The sequence below is a fragment of the Macrotis lagotis genome, chromosome 1 (assembly GCF_037893015.1).
Source record: "Macrotis lagotis isolate mMagLag1 chromosome 1, bilby.v1.9.chrom.fasta, whole genome shotgun sequence".
Lineage (NCBI taxonomy): Eukaryota > Metazoa > Chordata > Mammalia > Peramelemorphia > Peramelidae > Macrotis > Macrotis lagotis.
The window spans coordinates 622,046,785-622,068,347 of NC_133658.1; the positions used below are offsets into that span (position 1 = coordinate 622,046,785).

The following is a 21,563-nucleotide window of genomic DNA, read 5'->3' on the forward strand; positions in this document are numbered from 1 at the left end:
TAGTTTTTTTTTTTTCAAGTAGTGAGTTCTTATCCCAGAAACAAATGTCATTGGGTTTGTCAAAAAGTAGATTACCCTAGTCATTTACTGCTGTTTCTTTTCTACCTATCCTAATCCACTGGTCCATTATTCTATTTCTTAATCAGTACCAGGCAGTTTTGATGACTGCCACTTTATAATATAATTGTAGATCTGGTAGAACAAGGTCACCTTCACATTTTTTTTTATCAGTTACTTGCTTTCTTGACCTTTTGTTGCAGATGAATTTTGTTACTATTTTTCTAACTCTATAAAATAGTTATTTGATAGTTTGATTGGTATGGTATTGTTTAACTTTGGTAGAATTGTCATTTTTATTATATTAGCCCCACCTAACCATGAGCAATTGATGTTTTTCCATATTTGTTCATATATAGAAATGCTGATGATTTATGTGAATATATTTTATATCCTATTTCTTTGCTGGTTAATCGTTTCTAGTAGTTTTTAGATGATTTTCTAGGATTTTTTTTATACCATCATATCATCTGCTAAGAGTGAAAGGTTTTGCTTCCTCATTGCCAATTCTAATTCCTTCAATTTCTTTTTTCTTTTCTTATTACTAAAGCTAACATTTCTAATGCTATTTTCAATAGTAATGGTGATAATGAGCACCCTTTATTGGGTAAATGATCTTACTGGAAATGCTTCTACTTTATCCCCATTATATATAATATTTGCTAAAGACTTTAGATAGATATTACTTATTATTTTAAGGAAAATTCCATATTTGCTAAAGACTTTAGATAGATATTGCTTATTATTTTAAGGAAAATTCCATTTATCACTATATACTTTAATGTTTTTAATAGGAATGGCTGTTGTATTTCATTGGAAGCTTTTTCTGCATCTATTGAGATAATCATATAGTTTCCGTTGCTTTTGTTATGTTCAGTTATGCCTGTCTGGCATAAATCATACATAATCATGGTTTGTTATTCTAGTAATAACTTACTGTAATCTCTTTGCAAAAAATTTTATTTAAGATTTTTGCATCAATGTTCATTAAGAGAGATTGATCTATAATTTTCTTTGTTTTGACTTTTCCTGGTTTAGGTATCAGCACCATATTGGTAGCATAAAAGGAATTTGGCAGAACTCCTATTCTTTAAAATAGTTTATGTAGAATAGGAATTAATTGTTCCTTAAATGTTTGGTAGAATTCATTTGTAAATCTACCTGGACATGAAGATTTTTTCCTTAGTGAATTGATGGTTTCTTCAAATTCTTTGTCTGAAATGGTATTATTTAAGTATTTTATTTCCTCTTCTTTAATCTGGGTAGTTTGTATTTTTGTAAATATTCATACATTTCACTCAGGTTGTCAAATTTATTGGCATATAGTTGTGCAAAGTAGCTCTGAATTATCTCTTTAATTTCCTCCTCATTTGTGGTGGGTTCGCCCTTTTCATTTTTGAGGCTGGTAATTTGGTTTTCTTCTTTCTTTTTTTTTCCAGTCAGATAAACCAAAAGTTTATCTACTTTATTGATTTATTTTTTCATAAAACTAACTTTTAGTTTTATTTATTAGATCAGTTGTTTTCTTGCTTTCAGTTTTATTAATTTTTCCTTTGATTTCTAGAATTTCTAAATTGGTATTCAATTGGAGATCTTTAATTTATTCTCCTTTAGCATTTTTTAGTTGCATAACTCCTCTTTCTCTATTTTATTCACATAAGCATTTAAAAATATAAAATTTCCTCTAAAAACTGCTTTGGTTGCATCCTATAAATTTTGGTATGCTCTCCCACTGTTAACATTTTCTTAGATGAAATGGTTGATTTATGTCTATGATTTGTTGCTTGATCCACTTCTTTAAAATTAAGTTATTTAGTTTCCAATTCATTTTTAGTTTATCTTTCCATGACCCTTTATTACGTGAAGTTTTATTGCATCATGATCTGAAAAGCATGCATCCATTATTTCTGCCTTTCTACATTTGATTGTTAGGTTTTTATGTGCTATTATGGTCATTTTTGGTATAGGTGCCATGTACTGCAGAGGAAAAAAGTATATTCTTTTCTATCCCTGTTCATATCTAAGTTCTAAGTTTCTATTTTTCTTATTATTTAGTTTGTAATTAGATTTATCTAATTCTGAGAGAGGGGAGGTTGAGGACCCTCATTATAAAGTTATTCTTTCTATGTCTCCTTGTAATTCATTCAGCTTCTCCTATAAAAATTTGGACACTATATCACTTGGTGCATATGTTTAATAATGATATAACATTTTTGTTTATGGTGCCTTTCCTTTTAATGAAATCTATTTTTGGTTTTGCTTTGAGGTCAGTTTAGCTAACCCTGATTTTTTTACTTACACTGAAGTGTAATACATTTTGCTCCAGCCTATTACCTTTACTTTGTATGTATCTCTGCTTCAGATGTGTTTCTTGTAAACAACATATTGTAGGATTCTGATTTTTAATCCATTCTGTTGTTTGCTTCCATTTTATAGGAGAGTTCATCCAATTTACATTTAAAGTTAAGATGACTAATTCCTTTTTTTTTTTTGGTTTGTTTTTGCAAGGCAGTGGGTTTAAGTGACTTGCCCAAGGTCACACAATTAGGTAATTATTGATTGTCTGAGGCCAGATTTGAACCCAGGTCCTCCTGACTCCAGGGTGGGTGCTCTATCTATACACCACCTAGCTGCCCCAAGATTACTAATTCTGTATTTTCCTCCACGTTGCATTTCCTTATTTATACTTTACACTTCACTTTCAACTTACTCTTCCTCACCAATATTTTGTTCCCTTTCCCCTTTAACTTTTCTTTTAAACTTTAACTTTAACTTTATTTTTACTTACCTTTTATCAGTCCCTTCTTTCCCTTTCTTTCCATCCCCCTCTTGTCTTCCCTGTAGGGTAGGAGAGATTTTTAAACCCAACTGGGAATGTGGGTTATTCTCTCTCTGGGCCTTTTGAGTAGGATTTACTCAGTGTTCCCATTCTCCCTTCTTTTTTCCTACTATAATAGGTTTTTTGTGTCTTTTCACTTGGTGTTATTTAACCACCAATGCCTAGCCTTTTCCTAGTATAATCCTTTTTATGTTTTTATTGCTTTAACCCTGTTTTATACTTACAGCCCCTACTCAAAATGTATTCCTTTTATCTGTCCTGAGAGTTCTGTTCTCAAGGTTGGTTGATTTATTGATAAGCAACATTGCCTCATAGACATTAATTACACTTCCCTCTTCTGTCTCATTAGAAATACACTTCTCTGGGGCAGCTAGGTAGTGTAGTGGATAAAGCACTGGCTCTGGAGTCAGGAGTACCTGGGTTCAAATCCGTTCTCAGACACTTAATAATTACCTAGCTGTGTGGCCTTGGGCAAGCCACTTTAACCCCGTTTGCCTTGCAAAAACCTAAAAAAAAAAAAAAGAAAGAAATACACTTCTCAAGAATCATAAATCACATCAAATTGTAATCATTTTATAACTTACCCCCTTTTCAAGTACCCTCTATGGATCTACAAACCTCATGAGCCAAAGCATAATGCAAAGTCAAATCATTTCATGAACCATTTATATATACCACCCCACTCTCCCCCCCACACATTTCCTCCAATTGTAGCCAAAGCATCAAGCAAAGCAAAATCTCTTGTTGATGTTTTCATGTCCAGTCCCTGTAAGTACACTCTCTCCCTCCTCTATAGTACTCCAACCATATAACTCTCCCCAGTACTCTCTCCCTTTAGCACCCCAACCATGGTACCAAAATCTTTGTTAACTAAAATATGCATTAAAATAAGTTTTCTAAATCTTTAAGTGCCATAGAAGTGTGAGATAAACATCATGGGATATTTCCATTGCATATGTATTTATAAGTCATCTGATAATTCATCTAGCTGAGGTTTGTTGTTTTTTTTTTGTTTTGTTTTTGTTTTTTAAGATTTTGCAAGGCAATGGGGTTAAGTGGCTTGCCCAAGGCTACACGACTAGGTAATTATTAAGTGTCTTGAGGTCAGATTTGAACCCAGGTACTCCTGACTCCAAGGCCAGTGCTCTATTCACTGCGCCACCTAGCCCTTTTTTATTTTATTTTATTTTTTTTTCTAGCTGAGGTTTTAAAAAACTTTACAAAGTAAAGATTATTTAAGATTACTAGAAAACCAAAACTCTTTATACCATTTTATGAGGCAAACCTTTACATGTGATCAAAATGTGAATATCAATTTAGTTGATTATAGCTATATATCAGAAAATAATTTTCTTTTCTAAAATCTTTGGTTTTATTTTGCTACACAAAATGTAGTATATTATATTACATTTTCTAAATTTTCATGTTATCAAGAACCCATTTAACACTTTATAAACATAGAACATTTGAATGTAAATTTTCACACCATAGCTTAATTTTTTTGAAAATAGAATTTCATGTTTTCACATGAAAGTTAAACTTCATGTTAAATAAGTAAAAGGAAGAAAAAGGGAAGGATTTGGGAAAAAGAGGATTTTGCACATCTATCTTTATTCTCTACTTAGAGTATTATAAATATTCTGTAGTTTTATAGTAGAGAGAAATTGTTTAATATTTTGGGACTCTATAACATTGTTTTAGTTTTTTTAGTTGATTTTATTTCCAAAAAATGAATTTTTTATTGTTTTTTTAAGAATTTGAGAAACATCAACAAACGTGAATGTTTACATATTAAAAATAAGAGGATTGCATATGAACCTTTAATCTCTATTACATATGGTTTAATTTTTTAAAACATATCTAAAATATAGCTAACACTACTCTGCTTGTCTTTGTCTACATCTGAACTTTTTCCTTATCTTTTTTTTCTTTTTGGATTTTTTTTTGCAAGGCAGTGGAGTTAAATGGCTTTCCCAAGGCCACATAGCTAGGTAATTATTAAGTGTCTGAGGCTGGATTTGAACTCAGGTATTCCTGACTCCAGGACCGGTGCTCTATTCACTGCACCACCTAGCTGCCCCTCCTTATCTCTTTTGTGTATTTTTGAAGGTATATTGATGTTGGTGTGCTTTTAATCTTTTTTCTTTGCATCACTATCAGTCTTCCTCAACCTTTGTTAACTTTTTTCCTCAAAAATAAAAACCCTCATTAAAAAAAATAATATTGTTAAGCACAATAAGTGTATGTGTGTGTGTGTGTGTGTGTTGTCCACATTAGAAAACGTCTCATACTGCATTTGCTAGTCCATCCCTCCTCTATCAAGAGGTAGAACGTATATCATCATTCTTCTGTAGTTACTCATTTCGTTGACCAAGATCTTTAAGTCTTTCAAAGTTGTTTTCCTTTACAATCAATATTATACTCATTATAAAATGTTCTAGTTGTGTTCATTTCATTTCCTTTGCATCAATTTATACAAATCTTCCCAGGTTATTCTGAAATTGCCCCTTTTATCCTCACTTTGAGGTATACTAATATTTCTTTGCATTCATTTCACTATGTTGAATCATTCCCCACTTAATGGGTGTCACTTTATTTTCTAGTTCTCCATTACATAAAAATTTTGGAATATATATTTAGTTCTGATATTGCTGTATCTCAAAGGATATATACATTTAAATGTCTTTTAGGATATGGTAAGCTTTATAGAATGACTAGATCAAGTCACAGCCTCACTAGTAGTGCATTATTGTGTTTGTGCTCTTCCAATCCCACCAAAAATAGTTATTTTTCATTTTTGTCATTTTTTTTGCTGATATAATGGATATAAGGTGAAACCTCCCAGTTTTTATTTGCATTTTTTAATAATAGTGATTTCAAAACATCATTGTGTTTTTTATTTCAAGAAATGAGTTTTCATACTTTTTGGACTGACAGGCCTCCCCCCCTCCCTACTATTTCGGGAAGCTTAGTTTCTTATTTTCTTAGTCCTCTCCCTGCTATATTATTAGACTTTTTTTCAATGTGTTCTGATTCAAAACTAACCATATCCTAGTACTTTCTGCATCTCAAAGGGAAGACTATTCCTTAATATTTCCTTTTCCCCTTATTTTGAAAATGTGAAGTCATGAGCAAATAATAGGGATAAGAAGCAAAGGAAATTCAATCTTTTACCTGTTAAATTAACAATAAAAAATTAAGATTTCTAGTTTAATCAATCCCCATCTTTAATTTTTTTTAGTGAAATGTGTATACCTTTTCTTAATTGTTTCTTGCTTGCTAACATCAAGAAACTTTTGTTTTATGAAATTTTCTTCTGATGGAATTTTTGTTCAAATTTCTCTTTTAGGTATGGACTACGTGAATTTGTAGTGATTGCCCCAGCTGCAAATAATGATGCTGTTCTTAGTGAATCAAAGTGCAATCTTCTTCTGAGTTCTGTTTCTATTGCATTGGGGAATACAGGCTGGTAGGTAAAAGTTTCTAAAAATTTTCAATGTAAGTTTTTTTTAAGGTTTTCATTCAGATTTGTGTTTCTGGCATATAAAAAGACTTTAATAAATGCTTGCTTGATTAATCTTTAATTCAATGTAAAGAGACATTCAACTTGATATAAATGAAAAATAATATATCTAGGGTCTGGAAATAGTAAATAATTAAAGAATCTTAGCTAACCACCAAAACATTTTCTTTAGTCAGGTGCCACTCTTCGTGCAGATACATCACAAATGGCGAAGAATGTATGTAGGTGAATGTCAAGGTCCAGGAGTTCGAACTGACTTTGAAATGGTTCATCTTCGCAAAGTGCCAAATCAGTATACTCATTTATCAGGGCTGTTGGATATCTTCAAATCAAAAATAGTAAGTGGAGATTGTGTTTGGGAATCCAGATAAAAGTAAATAATTTCATTTACTATTAAGAAGGCATTTTTTTAAAGTTTTTGGGTTTGGTTTTTTTTGTGGTTTTTTTTTTTTTTTTCGTTTTTTTGCAAGGCAAATGGGGTTAAGTGGCTTGCCCAAGGCCACACAGGTAATCATTAAGTGTCTGAGGCCGGATTTGAACTCAGGTACCCTGACTCCAGGACCGGTGCTCTATCCACTGTGCTACCTAGCCGCCCCAAGAAGGTATTTTTTGTTAAGAGGTTTCTTTCTTGTTATTTTAGAGGGGACACAGGGAGCATTAATGCAGTGCCTGTCTTCTCTCTGCTATCTTGGCAGGAAATGAAGACGGTATTTTTTAACAACAATTCTTGATGTTAGAAATAATTTTGAAAAGCTTGGTAATGTGTGTTCATAATTACTTCTGTACATTTTTATTTAGGAAAAGAAATGTTTTACTGTCCTTTAAAAAAAGATGCTAAGGGGCAGCTAGGTGGCACAGTGGATAGAGCACCGGCCCTGGAGTCAGGAGGACCTGAGTTCAAATCCGGCCTCAGACACTTAATGATTACCTAGCTGTGTGGCCTTGGGCAAGTCACTTTAACCCCATTGCCTTGCAAAAACAAACCAAAAAGGATTTTAGTATAAAGAGAAATGCTAATTACTAATTATTTTTAGTAATCATTCTAGATGAACGATTTCCAGATGGTTTAATGCTATGCTACTGATCTTGATGTCTTTTTTTTGCCTCCTTTGTAACTCAAGACAAGAGGGAGCATAATGAAGTGCTTTGTAAAAAAGAAAATATGCTGGAAAGGCCCTCTGAAAAAGTGAGTCAGAGTTCAATAACGTGTCCCCTGACCACTCTAAGAAGGGGATAGATCCATAGGTTGCTAGACTTGGAGATAACAGGGAATAGGGAATTTGACTGATTTTTAGAAGCCCACTTTGGAGGGAACATTGCCTTAGATTCTAGGCAATATTGTAATTTATCATGCTGTCTGATTACATTGATTTGGATTATAGGAATGTTAAAGTTTCTTAAAAGACTTTATTTTCATAGGACAGCCCTTTTAAGCAATTTTGTTTTTAGGCCTAGAGCTTCATAAAATGCTGCTATTAGATAATGTGAAGCTCTATGTTTTATGGTGATAAAATTAGATTTGTGTGTGTGTGTGTGTGTGTGTGTGTGTGTGTGTGTGTGTATTTATAAAAAGTGATTTTCATCTGAGAAGGAATTTTATTTTCTAGAACCTCTCTTTTTACCTGAAATGACAAGTGCTGCTTATTTTTTACAAGTCAATGCTTTGGGAGAATTTAAAGCTACAATATTTTTAGATGTTTCTACCCTATTATATCCCTTCTTCCTATCAAGGACAATTACATGCAAATCAGTTAAATTAATGCTTACCTGACCTCTTTCTCTCCCCTCTCAATCACAAAAACATTCTCATTGAGGATCCTTTGTCAGTATGACAAAAAATATGTCAATATGACCAAAAGAAATATTTAAGTAAGCCTTTCTGATTCAGCTCTTTCTTCTTCCCAGAGTAGGAACCACTTTTTAGGAGCAAATGGACCCTAAAGTCTGACTTAATCTAAATCTAATCAAATTTTGGCCTTTTGCCAACAAAAGTCCTCCTTCTTTGTATGTTTATAATTCTTTGTTTTTCCCACTTTGCTTCAGTTGTCATAATTTCAGAGAGAGCACTTTCAGTCAATCCTTATGACAGTTGCTATGAGGTAGGTAGTAGCAAATATTATTAACCTCATTTTCAGATTAAGAAATTGAGGTTTAGAGAACATAAGGACTTACCTAAGGTAACACATTAGATAGGTGGTGGAGCCAGGACTTGATGCCAGCCCTTCTGATTCAAAGTGCAATTAAAATTATCTTCCTGTGGCATCTTCATAGACATCTGGAGTAAGGGCCATGTCAATTTATCTTATAGAATTTAAAACTAGACAGGACTATCAAGGAAAAATATTAATAATGTACTCTAAATCATCTAGAAGAACATAAAGTCAAGAATATTAAGGGAATCAATGAAAAAAATGTGAAAGAAGACTTACCTAGTAGTACCAGATTTTAAAGTGTATTACAAAATAATTGTCATCAAAGCAATCTGGTACTGGCTAAGAAATTGAGTGGTGGGTGGATCAGTGGAATATATTAAGTACACATTATGTGGTAGTAAATAATCTAATGTTTGGTAAAACCAAAAATTCAAGCTTCAATATTTAATGAAAATAATGAGAAAACTGGAAAACAGTTTGGCAGAGAGTAGACTTAGGTCAATATCTTGCTGCATAACAAGGTAAGGTCAAGATGAGTACATGATTTAGACATAAAAGGTGATAGCAAATTAGGGGAACCTGGAAATTTTTACCTTTCAGATCTATGAATGAAAGAAGAGATTATGAACAAACAAGAGATAGAAAGGATCATGGGAAGTAAAATGGATAATTTTGATAATATCATTGTAGCCAAGATTAGAAGAAAAGCAGGAAACTTGGTGTGGGGGAGGAAATTACTGCAGGTTTCACTGATAATGGCCTCATTTCTCAAATACAGAAAATGAAATTAAATTTATAAAAAAAATAAGAGCAAATTCCCCAATTGATAAATGGTCGAGGGACATGAATGGGTACTTTTCAGAAGAAAATACTAAAGCTTTAGTCACATGAAAAAACTCTAAATCACCATTGATTAGAGAAAAGCAAATTATAACAACTCTGGGGTACCATCTCATACCTCTCAGATCATGTAATATAAAAAAAATGAAAATTACAAATTTTAAAGGAGATATGGAAAAATAGGTACACTAATGCACTGTTCATGGAGTTTGTACTGATTCAATCATTCTGGCAAACAATTTGAAAGTATAATCAAAATACAAAACTATTTATTGCAAGTCTTTTTATATTGGCAAAGATTTGAAAATTAAGGGGATGCCCATCAACTGGGGAAGACTGAATAGGTTGTGGCGTATTATTGTGATGGAATACTATTATGCTATAAGAAATGATGAAAGATAATGTTTTAGGTAAAAATATGACAAGATCTATAAGAACTGATGTAAAGTGAAGTGAGAAGAATCAAAAGAACACAGTAACAGCAATATTTTAAATTTGATCAACTGAGAATTTAGCAACTTTTTGATCAATATAATGACCCAAGACAATTCCAAAAGACTATTGATGAAAAATGCTGTATACTTCCAGAAAGAGAATAAATTCTGAATGCAGCTTGAAGTATATTTTTTCACTTTTTATTTTTCTTGCTTTTTTCTACATTTTAGATATGTCTGTCAGAAACAATTATATTTAATCCAACATTTCCTAGGAGTTTGTATACTAGAAGAATTGTTTTCCAAACTGACATACTCTTCTCATTCCCAGTGGATATGATTCTCTCCACCAAGATGATTTGAAGTATTTCCCCAGGACCTTAAAGTTCTTCTGTCACTTATTTTATAGTTAAAGACAAAGAGAAGTTAATTGTCTAGGTTAAGATGGTGGGAAATCTGGCTCACTTTTCCTTATTTATGATTTAAAAAAAAGAAAAATAAACATGAATTTCCTATTAATTATCCAGCAATAAACATTGCTTTACTCTTTATTAATATTCCCGATGAGTTATCAGAACAGAATTTTAGGATCTTATCCTCTTTAGACTCTAATATGCTTGCATTTTATAAAAAAAAAATCACAACTGCACCTGCATAGAATTTGAATTCTTAAGATTTTGATTTTGTTCAGTAAACATAGAGGCAGTTTGGTTTGGTTCTCTTTTCTAGACTGGTAACTTTTTTTTTAGAAAGATTTTATTTATTTTGAGTTTTACAATGTTCCCCTATTCTTGATTCCCTCCCCCTACTCCCCCAGAAGTCAGTCTGTTAGTCTTTACATTGTTTCCATGGTATACATTGATCTCAGTTGAATGTGATCAGAGAGAAATCATATCCTTAAGGAAGAAAAATAAAAGTATAAGAGATAGAAAAATTACATAATAACAGGGTTTTTTTTTCTAAATTGAAGGTAATAGTCTTTGGTCTTTGTTCAAAGTCCACAATTCTTTTTCTGGATACAGATGGTATTCTTCATTGCAGATAGCCCAAAATTGCCCCTCATTGTTGTACTGATGGAATGAGCAAGTCCATCAAGGTTGATCATCATCCCCATGTTACTGTTAAGGGTGTACAATGTTTTTCTGGTTCTGCTCATCTCGTTCAGCATCATTTAATGTAAATCCTTCCAGGCTTCCCTGAATTCCCATCCCTCCTGATTTCCAATAGAACAATAGTGTTCCATGACATACATATGCCACAGTTTGCTAAGCCATTCCCCAATTGAAGGGCATTCACTTAATTTTCAACTCTTTGCCAGCTGATGGCTTTTTTTAGTCTTAATTTGGGTTTATGAGATAGCAAACTTGTTTTGATTCTTAAAAATTTTAAATTGTTAAATAAAAACATCCTACTTGTTCTTAAATTTTATAATGGTTTCACTTTATATGGTGAAGCTTACTGAATTTTAAAATGAGTATTTCATTCAGCATCAAATTGACTATGAAGTTAGGAAGTCATAAATGAGCTCTTTGCTATAAATATCTCACAAGAGTACATTGAAAGACCATTATATTTAACAGAATTAAGTGTCTTCTCATTACATATGCCTTTTTTAAAAAAATCGATTTTTAAGATAAGTCCAATTTCTGGTCTTTCTGCTTATTGCCATTCTTCTCCAACACTCCTTTTCCCATCCCCCAGTTAAATGAGATTGATGTAAAATTAATTTGTAGTTGTTATTTTCTCATTAACTTGTTTTTATAAAGTTATAAGACTATCCTGGGGCTAAACTCCCCTATACCTGAAAATTATTGACATGAACAAAGGTTTGTAATGATAACCCCACTGCTGACTGGGTTGGTGCAAAAGAAATATTATGCTCTTGTCCCCTCTTGGTAGTTCACTTTTCATTCTGTCACTGCTGTAATAATCCCTCCTTTGATCTTCCCTTGGTTCTGGTCATGTCTAAAACATAGGAATGTGATTTATGTTTAGGGATCACTCAGCTTTCTGTTCTCTTAGCTTTCAGTTCTGCTTATCCCCCCCCCCCTTTCTGGGTATTTTATATATTTAACAGAGAAGCCTACAATATTAAATAAGGAGCTAACACATTATATGAGAAGCCACCTTGGTATAATAATGGACTTAGAATCAGAAAGACCTGAGTTCACATCCCAGGAATGACCCTGACTAACCTTGTGATCCTGGCCAAGTTACTTTAATCTCTTTGATTCTTAGTTTTGTAAAAATCGATTACTTACCTCATGTGTTATTATGAGGAAAGGACCTTAAAAATCTAAATGTTAAGGATTAGGCCTGAATCTGTGATTTTTCAATCCTGGAGAGAATTCCCAGATGGAAAAATTGTCTTTACCAATGCAGATTAACACCTTTGCAATTTATAGTCTTACAGAACGAGCTAAAACATGCCCAGGGTTTATAAAACCAGTAGGTATTAGAGGTAGGACTTGAACCTGAGTCATCATGGCTTGGAAGTTCATCTTTGTTCACTACACAGCCTTTGTGTTTAAAATGATATGTGCACATGTTGTTATTTACTTACTCCAGTTTGAAAATTCAGATTTTTATGATGAATGAATTATTTCCTGGGGGGGGGTATTCCTTACTGGTGGTGGAGATTATTTTGTTATCATCACCAAATATTTTTATATTTTTCTTTTAAATACTCTAGTGATTGGTAGATATTATGAGGATTATTATTTATTGAGCTGAGTGTTATGTCAGTGATATTTGAAAGATTATGGAGAATAGGCTCTCTAGTGTAGTACTGGAGATGGGCAAATGTTCTAGTTTTCAAAAAAAAAGTAGGGGGAAAGAATGGATTCAGCAGTCAGCATGATTTCATCAAAAACAGGTCATGCCAGACTAGTATGTTTCACTATTTTTAATACTAATTAAATTAGCAGAACAGGGTGTCCCTGTAAATAATTTTCCTAGATTTTAGCAAATGACAATAAAAGCTAGATGATGGCTATATTGAGAGAGGATTCATTTCTGATTTCTTGTTAATTTGAAAGAAGTTTTCCAGTGGAGTGCCTCCCCATGCCCCAATCTGTAGTTTATTCTTTACTGTTATTGAATATTTTCATCAGTATCTTAAATAAAGATTATAAATGGCAGTTCTATCAGAAAAACTTGGAGGTACCTATAACATTCTTGGAAATAGAGCTATGTGAGAGGAAGAGATCTCAGCAGGCTAAAAACTGAACTAAATGTAATAGGAAAATTTAATAGAAATAAATATAAAATATTATATATGGGTATAGTTCATCAACTTTACAGGGATAAGTAATTTACTTCACAATTATTATTTATATGATGTTACTTAGTTTTTACATGATGTCTATTTTTGTATTAATTTTCAGGGTTGTCCTTTAACACCATTGCCTCCAGTTAGCATAGCTATTCGGTTTACTTATGTACTTCAGGACTGGTTACAGTACTTCTGGCCTCAGCAGCCACCAGGTAAGAAAATAAAACCTTTTGTTTGATATGAAACTTTATAAAAATTGTTTTTTGTTTTAAATTCTACATTTTTGATAATCATTTATATATCTTATACCTATTATATATATAATAGGACATTCACTTAATTACTTAATTTAAGTAGATTTTATATACTACAACTTTCTGAACTTTTCAATTTTTTTCAGTAAGTTTTTTAGTTGATTCTCCAGATCATACCTATGTATAAGCTGTGTTCTTTATCACTTTGATTCTTTTTTTTCCCTTAAAAAACTGTTGTTTTTAAATGGGGGTGACATATTTACCATATATTTGACTTGTCATTGGAAGCTTATTTTATGTAGACATCACCTTCCTGCTGTAAACTGGCATGCAGTAAATGATTAAAATTGTATTCTAAAATTAGACATAAGAGAAACCATATTCATAGACTAAGAATAGATTTGTAAATGATTTTATTGGTGGTGTAAAGTTTGAGGAGGTGATAAAATCATACACAGGAAAAAAAGAGAATAAACATTTATCTAGCACTTAAACTATGTGTCTGACTCTGTGTTGTGTTTTACAAATATTATTGAAAGAAAGAAATCATATGTACTTATTGATGATAAAAAAAACTGCATGTAATTTGACTTTAGTAGGTAGTCTTTGAAAGTTTTTTTGGGCCTACAGTTTTATAATCCTTCAGCTAACCTTTGAAAGTAGAGAGTCTAAAAGATGGAGGTAAAGCAGGAATAGAACCATTAAGAGTACCATATGCAAAGACTCAAGAGTGTCATGTGTGAGGAATAGTAAAAAGTTCAGTTTGGCTGTATTGTAGAGTGTTGGAAAGTAATATCTAATAAGGTTGAAAAGGCTGGTTATAGGCAGGTGGTGAAGTACTTATGACAGAGGATTTTGTATTTGATCTAGAGGTAATGTGAAGTTTATTGTTCAGAGGAGTGGCATGGTCATCATTAAGCTGTAGGAAAATCATTTTGACAGCTGTGTAGGGGATGGATTTGAGAGGGAAGAGAAGTGAGACAGGAAGCCCAATTAGGAGATCTCAACTGGGGTGGTGGATGTGTGCATCAAGAGAAGTAGAAGGATGGGAGGTTTGTTACAGAATTAAAAACAAAACATAGGAACCATGTGGTGTTTCAAGGATAGAAGGATAGTTTTTGATAGAAATAGGGAAATTTAGAAGAGAGGGTGAATTTTGGGCAAAAATATATGAATTCTATTTTAGACATTGAATTTAAATACTTACAAGACATCTACAGTAGTTTAAAATGTTCAAGAGGCATATGGTCTAGTGGGACTGAAGATTAAGGAAGACATTTGGGCTAGAGGAATCATTTTTGCAAAGAGTTGATATTTAGATAAGCTCATGTGGTCATGGAAAGAGTATAAAGAGAGACAGGAGAGCCATAAGAGAGTAATGTTATAAAAACTGAGGAAGTAGAAAGTATCCAGAAAGAGAGGATTGCCAACAGTATCTAATGCCATAGAGGAGTAAAAGAAGGTTGAGGTTTTTCACTATTTCTCTTGAGATTCTTGACTTTTTTTTTCCTTCCAAATGAATTTTATTATTTTTCCCTACTACTATGATGTTTGGTTGTTTGATTGGTATAACATTGAACAAGTAAATTAAGTTAGTAGTATTCTCGTTTTTATTATATTGTCAAACACTCCCCTTAAGCATCTGCTATTTTTCCAATTAATTTGATCTGTTTTTATTTGTATTAAACAGGTTTTTATAATTGAATTCTTATAACTTCTATGTGCATTTTGGCAGGTAGACTTTCAAATCTTATACATTCTATAGGCATTTAAAATGGAATTTTGTTATCTCATTCTTGATGCTGAATTATACCGGTAACATGCAAAATTACTAATGATTTATGTCAGTAGATTTTATATACTACAACTTTCTGAACTTTTCAATTTTTTTCAGTAAGTTTTTTAGTTGACTCTCCAGGTTTCTCTAAGTAAACCATCATATCATTTATAAGAAGCAATAATTTTGTTTGTCTATATTTATTATTTTTCTGTGTGTTTCAGAATGTTAGCTAGCTTTTTTAACACTATGTCACATAGCAACCATGGTTATGAAGTTTGTGCTTTACCCTTATTGAAAAAAAAAACCTAGTTTATTCCCTTAAAAATAATACTGCCTTTGGTTTCATTTTATTTTAATTTTTTTTTCAATTAGCAAAAATCTACCCTTTCTCCCTACCTCCTTCCCAACTGAGAATGAATGACAATAAAACTCCTGTTAAAAAGCTATATAATTAAGCAAAATAAATTTCTTTATTGGCTATGTATAATATGTTTGTGTGTGTGTGTGTGTGTGTGTGTGTGTGTGTGTGTGTGTGTGTACACACATTCTTCAGTCTTTCACTTTTCTATCCAGTGGTTGATAGCATGTTACATCAGCAATCCCTTGGAACAGTAGTTGATCCTTATGCCAAATCTGAATCAGTTTTAGTCCTCACATTTCATCAGTAACTCTGCCCCTATGATTAGATTTTCTAACTAAAGGGAAAAACATGGATGCTAGGGCCTATATTTAAGGAGCAGGCCTAGCTCCTTAAATTTTAAATTTCTCCCCCTTTCCCCACTAGCTACCATTGCTTTCAAACATATTTGTACTTCCCCTCATGCTTCCACTTTGCATATATGTACACACACACACACACACACACACACACACACACACACATCCTCCTTATCCATTTCCTCCTTCACATTCACCGCCCTCTACTTGTCAGTTTTCTGTTGTGTGTTATCTTCTCTTATTTATTTGTAAACTCCTTGACAGCATGGATTGTTTTTCTTTTTTGTTATCTCCAGTGCGTTGCCTGGTGGCTGGTACCTAATGGGCACCAATTTAATGATTATTGAAAACTGATCAGAGTTCAGTCAGTTATTTATCTTTATGGTATTGTTTTCATCATATAGATATTCTCCGGATTCTGATCATTTCTCTCTGAATCAGTTTAAACACTTTCTTCCCACATTTTTCTGGAACTGTCTCCTTCATAATTTCTTATTATTCCATCACATTTATGTACCATAATTTGTTAAACCATTCTTCAATTGATGGACACTCCAGTTTTTGCCACCATACTCGTTAAATTTTGTTTTGTTTAGGACTAAATCTTTTGTTAATCTACTCTCCTTTCTCCCCTTTCCTTCCAATTTCCCTGTTGAGTGAAATCTGTTTCTGCATTTAGTTCTTTGTGCGTTTGTGTGTATGTACACACATGTACACATAAATTCTTCCTTCCACCAATTCAGATTAAAGTGAGGTTCAACTCTTAGCTTTTCTCTCTACCTCCTTGTTTGTATACCTACATAGCTCTGTTGGGGTTTTTTTCTCTAGAAGTTTTGGAAGTCCTTTATTTCGTTAAAGGTCATTTTTCCATTGTAGGATTATATTTAATTTTGCTCTGGCAAGTTTTTTGTTTTTGGCTGTAGACCTAAATCTTTTGCCTTCTCTCTGCTATTTTAGTTGTGATTGCTGAATCTTGTACAATGGTGATTGTATTTGCTTGATGCTTGAATTCTTCTTTCTGGCTATTTTTGTAGTATTTTTTACCTTTGACCTGGAAACCTGAAATTTGAATCTAATTTTTCTGGGAGTTTTTTTCCAGAGATTAGTGAATTCTTTCTAGGCCTATGGGTAGTCTTCTTTAAATAGGATTTTTAGACTTTTTTTGTTGGTCTGTTTCTGACTTTTCAGGTAGTTCATTGATTTTTCCTTGATCTATTTTCTAGGTGGTGGTTTTTCTGTTATGAGATACCTTTTATTTTCTTGTATTTTTTTAAAGTCTTTTGACTTCTGGGTTGCATTTCTTCCAGTTTAATTTTCCAGAGATTTTTATTCTTTGAACAGGGTCTTATAGTACACATTCTGAGCCATTCCCTTTCTAATTCTCTCTTCTATAACTTTGATTTTTTCCAAATTTTAAACTCTTCATAATTTCTAGTAATTCTAGTTGAATTTGTACCCAAGCTTTATTTAGTTTGAGATTTGGTTTACAAATGCTTTGGAGACAATCCTTTTCTTCTGTTCTGTGTCTTGAGCATCCTATCACTTATAATCCCCTTCAAGGTGAAATTGTTTTTTTCATTTGATCATTCTTCAGTTTACTTCCTGACTTAAAAAAAACATCAGGGCCAAGCCCTGCTGAAGTTCTTTTGGATTCTACTACTGCTCAGTACTAGTGTATTGAGAATTATGGTATTCTAGGATCTCTGGGACTACTCTCACATTAGGGACCTTCAAGTTTTCAGTATTCTGATCCAGGGCAAATATTAGCACTACCTTACTGGTTTAAGCTTTGCAAGTCTTGACCTGGGTTTTAGTCTGAAGAACACAATTATGGGCCTGGGAGTTCTAGTAGACTACTATTAAAATCAGCCTTAATCAGTTGTTTTGAAGATTCAGAATTACAGAACCATAGACTTCCCTTGGGTCTGGTTTTTTTTTTTAATTTCACTTATCTAAGGCAATGGGATCAAGTGACTTGTCCAAGGTCAAATAACTAGTCATTTATTAAGTGTCTGAGGCCAAATTTGAACTTGGATCCTCCTGACTCCAGAAGGATTAAAAAAAAAAGATGATAGACACATTGTTGCACTGTTGATGGAGCTGTGAATGGATATAACCATTCTGAAAATAATTTGGAATTATACACCAAAACTTGCTAAATTGAGTGCAAGTCTTTTGTATTAGCTATACCACTGCTAGGCCTTTACCCAAGATAGAGCAAAGAAAAAAAGAAAAGATCCTTTACTTAGAAAAATATTTATAGCAACATTTTTTTGGTGGCAAAACTAGAACCTATGGAGATGCCCATCAATTACAAAATGGTCAAATAAATTATGGTTTATGAATGTGATGGAGAACACTGATCCTATAAGAAATGAGAGGGAAGGATTTGGAGGGGTGGCTAAGGTGGCACAGTGGATAGAGCACTGGCCCTGGAGTCAGGAATACCTGAGTTCAAATCTGGCCTCAGACACTTAATAATGACCTAGCTGTGTGGCCTTGGGCAAGCCACTTAACCCCATTGCCTTGCAAAAACCTAAAAAAAAAAAATGAGATAAGAAATTAATGAGGGAAAAATAAAATAATTGACTTTTTCAAATTGCATATGTAGTTCATTGATTTCCTCTTTCTCTAATTTATTCATGTATTTAAAGATATAATATATCCCCCCGACAGCTGCCTTGAGTATATCCCATAGGTTTTGGTATGTTGTTTTGTTATTGTCATTATCTAGGATGAAATAATTCTTTCTATAATTTGTTGTTTGATCCCACTCATTCTTTAAAATGAGGTTATTTAGTTTCCAATAAATTTTGGGTCTATATCTCCCTGGCCAAATATTGCATCAACCATTCTTGCTATTGAACCCTGATTCTGAACTTCATGCCTTTCCCCGTCTCCCTCCCTCACTCAATACTATGAGCCTAACCAGAGCAGGTCCTTTTTGTTGACAATTTCTCCTTCTGACCCCCCCCCCCCATCCAAAAGCCTTTCTCTTCCTTGTTTTCATTATCAAACTGCTGGATTTGCTCTTTTTAACAAATCTCAGGCATTTTAGATTTGGATTATTTTATAGTGCTGAAGCTTAATATACATTAGACTAAGGTTTAATTTTAGGTTGTCATGTACACCTAAATAATCTTAAGATCTTGTAGAAATTGAAAATTTATCCTCTAAAGTTTGAATTTAGATTGTGTATCTCTTCATACTTATTATATCCCATCTCACAGACAATATTTATTTGTTGTTAAAATCAGATATAGATGCTATTGTCGGAGGAGAAGTTGGAGGCTTAGAATTTGGGAAGTTACCATTTGGTGCCTGTGAAGATCCAATTAGGTAAAAATTTATCTTTATCATTTAAGTTACAGTCCAAAACCAAAATTTTTAATCAATTTCTTTAGATTCTCTCTGAGTGACAGTGCCACCTACTGGAATGAATAATATCCTGGGAATAGTGATCTAAGATTCTGGTTATAATGAATTTTCTGTGATTATTGAGACATTATTACTTAATATATTAGAAATCTCTTTAATTATTCAGTGATCATGCTTTATACTACCCATTTTCAGATATGTAAACAGATTTGAAGTTCTTTGAAATATTTCATACTCTTGAATATGATCTTAGAAAAGGGGGACCTGAATGAGTCACTTAACAAAAGAGGTATATATATATATATTATATATATATAATCTTTAGTAATATGCAGAGTGACCATTATTATTTTAGTCATAGTGAAAGTGATTATTTCTGTAAAAAAAATTTTTTAATGTAGCTGTAATGAGATTCTGAAATAACAGTGACAATAGGGAAATAGTGAATAAGCAGAAAGAAGGAGAAAACACAATGGGGAAAGGAAATAGATACTTTATAAGAAGCAAAAGAAAAAAGACATTTTATCCCCTATAAATAAAAGGGAAAAGAAAGGTATAGTAGGTTAATTGAATTTCCTAATCTGCTTTCACTCTAGTTTTCTCAAGATGTTACAGATATCTTATCTGAAGACTAGGATGAGGTCTCCTGAGATAATAAAGAGCTGGATAGGATTAAGGGAAATTTTGAACAAAGGCTGAACTGAAAAGAACAAATTTAATGACTACAGTCTTTCAATAGCTTACAAAGATAAATCTGAAATGTTGTATGACCCCTTGTTGGTTGACTTTTTTGTGTGTATTTTAGTGAGCTCCATTTAGCAACTACCTGGCCTCACCTTACTGAAGGAATCATTGTGGATAATGATGTTTACTCGTAAGTATGTTCATGTTAGTGATTAAGACCAAATGTTTCATATTAAAATTAATTGCCATATAGGTTTACCAGTTCATCTTTTGTACAGTATATTTTAAAATTGATCAAGCCAATGTAGCCCCCAGATAACATTGTATTGGAAACCATTAGATAACATTGTTTAATGATTCTATGACTGTGATTCTCCATTAAGACATAAAAAGCAAGATACGTTTGCAAAAAAGTGTTTTCCGCTGTCATGGAAGATGTCTATTCAGAGTCTGGATGGAAAGGATTCTCAGGTGCTTCTTTTTATGGATTACATTGTGTTTATGGCATTGAAATTACAGTACTCTAGGTCCTTCTCAGTGAGATATATAACCATTCATAAGAGATCAATTTAATAGTTCATAAAGGAAAAGCCAAGTGGATGAAGAATGCATAATACATAAGGTAATGAGAGGCAGTTGGATGAGCAGCCCATTAAACTAGTCCGTAAGTACAAATATCTTGAACTAATACTGAAGATGAATAATACACTGGGCCCAGAATAGCATAAGAGTAGAAGAACAAGCTGGATCGCAGTTGAGGGGCCACAAAATGTTTTTAGTAATGCCAGATTGTTCCCTAACACAAAAGCACTTTAAAAAAAATCTGAATTCTTACTAATACTTTATGCCTGTGAAGCATGATGATCTCTGAAGTATCAAAATCACAGGTGTTATAGAAGCATGACATGGCCATGAGGTTGCAGGGCATTTTGGTAGTGACTGTAGTATAAAAAATAAAATGCAAAAAATGTGTGATCTTAAAGCAGATGATCCTGTCAAAACATAATCACCCCATTTGCTTTGCAAAAACCTTAAAAAAATAAAAACAAAACAAAAGAAAGTAATCACAGGGCAGCTAGGTGGCACAGTGGATAGAGCACCAGCCCTGGAGTCAGGAGTTCTTGAGTTCAAATTCGGCCTCAGACACTTAATATTACCTAGCTGTGTGGCCTTGGGCAAACCACTTAACCCTATTGCCTTGCAAAAACTAAACAAAAACCAAAAAAACCCCAAAAAACCTAATCACCAGAATAAAGAAATGGACAGGTTGAATATTGATTGCTATTCATACACTGTTTTTAAAAAATAACTAAAGGGTAAACTCTAGAAAATAAGGCAAATTATTTAGAAATTGAAATTTTGGAAGATTTATGGGCAGATATATATATTGACAATGATATTTTGATTATTCCCCTTTCTTCCATATTGATTATGTATTGATTATCATCGCTTTATTTTTAAGTGATGAGTTGTGTTTAAGATTTGATGGTATCATCATTGTAAATGATTGGTTTTGTATGAATGGAATTGAGTTGGGGGCTCAAGAAGTAGACCCATATTTGTTAAGAATTCCACACTTAGGCATGTCATGAATCTGTTAAGCATGAAACATTAATTATTTGTGTAAATT

The 21,563-nt window shown here is 32.7% G+C and overlaps 1 protein-coding gene across 2 annotated transcripts in view; it reads left to right on the forward strand.

Annotated features, from left to right (window-relative positions):
- The window catches only part of RAB3GAP1 (RAB3 GTPase activating protein catalytic subunit 1), a 94,723-nt gene that overhangs the window by 30,771 nt on the left and 42,389 nt on the right, over window positions 1-21,563 (forward strand). For both annotated transcript variants that reach the window (XM_074215053.1, XM_074215054.1), the window contains 5 exons: window positions 6,246-6,365; window positions 6,592-6,757; window positions 13,233-13,332; window positions 19,129-19,210; window positions 20,055-20,123. In XM_074215053.1, coding sequence (XP_074071154.1) covers window positions 6,246-6,365; window positions 6,592-6,757; window positions 13,233-13,332; window positions 19,129-19,210; window positions 20,055-20,123 — 537 coding nt within the window. The remainder of the gene's footprint in view (window positions 1-6,245; window positions 6,366-6,591; window positions 6,758-13,232; window positions 13,333-19,128; window positions 19,211-20,054; window positions 20,124-21,563) is intronic.